The 5,249-nt window shown below is 43.1% G+C and overlaps 1 protein-coding gene across 1 annotated transcript in view; it reads left to right on the top strand.

The window, feature by feature from the left end:
• Window positions 1-3,082, top strand: part of LOC103733581 (feline leukemia virus subgroup C receptor-related protein 2-like) — a 7,101-nt gene extending 4,019 nt beyond the window's left edge. Inside the window, exon 4 of the mRNA XM_008832441.3 lies at window positions 2,673-3,082. Within this exon, the coding sequence (XP_008830663.2) occupies window positions 2,673-2,744 (72 nt within the window). The 3' untranslated portion in view covers window positions 2,745-3,082. The remainder of the gene's footprint in view (window positions 1-2,672) is intronic.
• The last annotated feature ends 2,167 nt before the right edge of the window (window positions 3,083-5,249 follow it).

The raw sequence follows: 5,249 nt of genomic DNA, 5'->3' as shown, positions 1-5,249 counted from the left end.
AAAACAAAACAAAAATAGCCTCTATGCTCCTTACTGCAGCACTTACTAGTCTTCTGCAGCATACCTTTCATGACTTCACAATGCTCTATTATATGGGCAAGGCATAATTTAACAGGTTTCTGTTTGGAGATTAAGGTACTTTTTAATTGTTTAAGCAATATTGTGCTGGTTAGCTCACATGGTTCAAATGTGGTGCTAATAAATAGTTTAGGGTCTGATATGGTAGAAGCTGGGTTGCTGTGTTTATAAGAATGCAGTATTTCCTTGAGGACATGGATCAGCTGTCATGAACATTTTTAAAGATTTTGTATGTTGCTAACTTCTCTAAAAAGATGTGGCCAATTCTATCAGTGTGTGTGTTGTTCCAATAGTGTACAGGAGTGCCAATACTGCACATTTATCATTTTGAAAAATGTTTGCCAATTTTCTAAGGCCAAACCAATTTTCTGCAGGAGATGGCTTTGAGCATTTAAGGATATGTGCTGGTAGACAGATGAGACTCTTCAGTTCTCTACTCTGTGTTTTGATACCATGTTCTAGAGTCGGCAGGCAGCAGGTAGCAAGGAGGAGGAGACTCGAATAAAGCATTCCCTGGGAGGAGGGAAAGCCTCTAGATAGGACTGATTGTTCCCTAGACCAGTGTGAGGAGCAAAGGCCACTGTGGACACAGCCTTCCATTGTGGACACAGGCTTTTCACTGTGGATATAGGCTTCCACTGTGTTGTGTTTATGTAACGAGACACAATGATTTAGGACACTATTGCCAACAAGTATATGATAAGTCTGGAAAAAAGTATCTGTGCTAAAATAGGATGGACTTTTGGCAAAAAAAAAAAATTAATTTGGAATGTGATGTATTGTGTCAAGTGACACGTGAGTTTTCTGTGTCTAAGTTGGCAGATATAGGCAACCATACAAATTGCCTTTCATATAGTGTCCCAGATAGAGCCTAGTAGCACTCCTGTCCATTTCCCAGGGTTATAATCTATGGTATACATGTATGTTTCATTTTCTACTCTGCATGTTTGCTTAATATAGATAGGGGCTAGAGAGACGGCTCAGTGGTTAAGAGCGTGCACTTCTCATAGAGGACCTGAATTTGGTTCCCAGCACCCATATCAGGTAGCTCACCATTGCTTGTAACTCCAGCTCTGGGAGATCTGAGCCCTCTTCTGGCCTCTGTGGGCACCTGTGATGCATATATGTACTCTCACATAGACACAATCACACATACTTTAAAAAACAGATAAACTCCCTACCCAGTTACTCTCTACCTTAATCTCATGTCCACAGATAACACATATTTCCATCTTGTTTACTTTTTAATTGCAGTACTTTCCTCTTTTTGAAGCCAGATCCTTGTGTACTTGTCAATCAAGTGGAGTTCTTTGCCCAGTCTCCTTGAGTACAGGATATTGCAACAGGAAGCAGGAACAGGGGCCCTGTGTTCTGGAATGGTGCTCACCTTCTTGTATGCCTGGATAATTTGCTGTTTCTGGAACTCACTGGTATCTGCAGCTACTTGGCATTAAGCAGGGGTGGGGATGGTCCAGAGTCATTCTGGGGTTGATACCAGCAGGGAAGCATAGCTGTCCTTCCTCTGGAGCCCTGACCATTATATACCCCATGGCAGCCAATGTAACTTAGAGGCCTGAAGACAAACACACTGTTACAACCCAGTGAGGACAGGGCATACAACAGGTCCACTCTATCTGCTTTTTCTATATGTTAGTGAGATTTACAGTTTAGGTCAAAAGAGAACCTCTAGGACAGGATGAGTGACTTGACCTTGACTATGAAACTTTTTTGGTTTGGGTTTCCATTTTTCTTCCAGCACTTAGACAGTAGCAGTGACTTTGGAGGAGGCAGGCGTGTGTGCATGTGTCTCAGAGGGAGGTCAGCTGTGAGTCGTCTGAATGAAAGCTCCCATGACTGGGGTGGACTGGGCGCCAAAAGGCCATCAAGATTAGGAAGGCTGAGTTATTACAGCCATGGTCCTTGCCATGGGTGTGACTGAAGCATTCCTAGGGATAAAAGCACCATTTTCTAGCTGGTGCTGGCTTCTGGCTTGGTCCTGAAGCACTCCTCCGGGCCTTGAGCGCTGTTGGCTCTGTAATGCTGTGTTCAGGTCCTCTTGCTAATTAGAAGATAGCAAAATGCAGTATGTACCAAGGATCCCACAGGAGAATTTCCAGGCTATATTTAATCCCAAGCCTACCTAACAAGTATAAGCTGGAGATTTCCCGTAAATGAACTCCATGCTATCTTTCAAGGGAGTCAAGTCCAAACTGGTTTGGTGTTTTTTTCTTATGAGGAACATACAGAACATACAGAACTTGGGGGTTACCTCCAAGTGGGGGCAGCTGGAGAGACTGAGGCGCCACAGATTTGGAACTGGGAACACCTAGTTGATGGTAGGGGGAGGTGAGTTTTGTGCTGTCGGAACAGGAAGCTGGCTTTGTCTGAGGAGTGCTGATGGTGGAGGCCTGTGTTTGGGGAATGCACTCAGGGCAGACTGGGTGCTTGTTTGCTTCTTCCTTTTGTTTGCTCTTGGGGACAGTGGGTAGCCTCTGGCTCTTGCACTCACACTGATTAGAGTCATGGGCAGGTAGCTGCTTTGGCAGGGAGGAAGAGACTTGAGTATTTTAACCATAGCTTGCTTTGCCTTCTAGAAAGTCCAGGAGGAGGAAGAGGAGAGCAATACCAGCAAGGTGCCCATCGCCGTGTCAGAGGCTCATCTCTGAGAGAGCGCACACTCAGCTCTCGGTTCCACTCAGCTCTCTCTGCCAGCACCAGCATCTCCAGGGAGAAACGTTAGGAGGGAAGCAGCTGGAATATGAGACTTGCATGGCAGTGCTTATGTCCTGGAACCTACCCAAGAACCTGGATGGTTCAGCTGGGGGAAGTGTCACCTTTCTCCAGATGCAGACTGGATTCCTATGCAATTGAGCTGGAGAGATGGCTCAGTGGTTAAGAACACTGGTTGTTCTTGCAGAAGACAGGTTCGAATCCCAGCACCCACATGGCAGCTAACAACTGTCTATAACTCCAGTTCCAGGGGATTCGACAGCCTCTTCTGTCCTCCGGAGGCACTGTACAACACAGGTGCACTTACCTACATGCATACACATGAAACCAAAAAAAAAAAAAAAAAGAAATTAAAGAGAAAATTAAGACATATTTCAAGTAGATATATAATAAACTATAACAAAATACAATATACCCAAGGCTGCTCTATTAATCTTAACACTTGGACTTTTCTGTTTCAGATTTCTCTTTTCTTTTTTGAGGTTCTAGGGATCAAACATTTGCCTCTGAGCTAGATTCCCCCATTGGATACTTCTAACAGATAAAGTATTACAAAGAAAATTTACAGAGCAGTGAAACCATCTCTGCACTCTTACACTACCCTGACATCCTTCTCCCTGCCCTTTCCAAAAGCAGCCTGTATCTTTTTTAAAAAATATTTTATTATTTTTTTTATGTGTATGCATGTATTGCCTGCATGTAGGTAAGTGCACCCATGCCATGCAATGCCCACGGAGGACAGAAGAGGCCGTCACATTCCCATGTACCTGGAATTAGGGATGGTTGTTATTTATGACTGAGAACCAAACTGAGGTCTGCTGGAAGATCAGTAGTTCTCTTAATTGCTGAGCATCTCTCCAGCCCCATCTTGTGAATTCTTGATTACTGGAAAAGATGATAGAGAACTTAATGAAGTTTTTCTTTCCCTTTGTAGGTTATATTTTTAAATTAATTGGTTGGGGTTTTTTGTTTGTTTGTTTGTTTGTTTTTGAGACAACGGTAACCTTTGCTGTCCTGGAACTTGATATGTAGACTAGTCTGGCCTTGAACTCAGAGATCCATCTGCCTCTGCCCGTCAATCCTAGGATTAAAAGCATACACCACCATGCCTAACTGGCATTAGGCTTTTAATTGCAGGTTATTATATGTAACTGTGTGTGTGTATGTGTGTGTGTGTGTGTGTGTGTGTGTGTGTGTGTGTGTGTGTGTGTGTGTTGATTTTGAGTTTCCACTTATGGAGGGATAAGATCAGGGTGCATGTCAGAAGTCCATGGATCAAAGTCCTAAGCTAGAAAAGACTGGAAATACCCAGTCAGCTTTGTAGCTGTTCTGGGTTGGAAGAGGGGAAAAGTGAATAGATAACAGGTAAGGATCAGTATGAATTGTTTTTGGTCACTCCAAAAGCACAGCAAACAGAAACCACATTCTTTATAACTATTAGCAATTCTTCACCATGGTGAAAGTCTTCTTTCCAGTCACCCTGAGAGGCAGAACAACTAACTATTATCATTTTATAGCTGGAGACCAAGGTACAGAACAAGTAAACAATGAACCATAAAGTCAGTTGCCTACAACACTGGGGGCAGCATGAGTTTTTCTTGTTTTCATTCTTGACCCCAGGTAGTTTCCACTAAACCACATTGCTTCTAAGAATATGTGTTCAATCTAGGACATGTAAACCAGTTTCTAGAATAAAAAATTTTAAAAATAAAGTTGGAAAGATCAAAGGGCTAATAGTCTTCCTTCAAATCCCACTTGAGTCAGTCTTCCACAGTTTCAATTAATTGGGTTTTTAATATTTGGCTCGCAAGATTAGTAATGAAAATCATTACCCTCCAGGGCTGCTAAGAGGAGACCGAGACAAGGTCATGTAGGTGTAGGTTCCTGGTTAAAAAAAACCTCCATGAATATTATTGCCTCCTCTGTTCTCCAGATGCTGAGGGATGGACAAGATAAAAGCATTTCAGTGTGAGGTTGGCCTTTTGACAGTCTCACCCAGTGGACTGAGCAGTGGCTGCTTCCAACCTAGATTGTGATGACTGCAGAGAAGAAAGCTTGAGCCCCCTCCAGTGGCCAGAACTAGGTATGGCATGGTCAGGACAAAGGGGCTAGGAGGCCTGCACCTGCCAATGCTTGGCAACATCCAGGGTCTCTTTCACCCTTACCTACTGACCTCCTCATGAGCCCCCATCAATTTACCTGCGGGTTTCTTCATGGATTTCTGTTCTGCTTAAAGAGGAATGTGAGAAAGGGTATGTATGGGGCTGGAGGGTAGTGTAGCTCACCAGTAGAGCATTTGTGGACTATGTTCAAAGTCCTGGATTTGATCCCTAACAATGTAAACTGAAACAACACAAAACCTCTGAAGCTAAACAGAGCACACCACTCTACTTTTTTTTTTTTTTTTTTTTTTTTTTTTTTTTTTTTGAATTAGGTTTTCC

Source organism: Nannospalax galili, unplaced genomic scaffold (assembly GCF_000622305.1).
Source record: "Nannospalax galili isolate Female #2095 unplaced genomic scaffold, S.galili_v1.0 scaffold8356, whole genome shotgun sequence".
In the NCBI taxonomy this organism is placed as follows: Eukaryota; Metazoa; Chordata; class Mammalia; order Rodentia; family Spalacidae; genus Nannospalax; species Nannospalax galili.
Note: the sequence above shows the minus strand (reverse complement) of the source record. Positions and strands in the feature narration are given on the sequence as shown.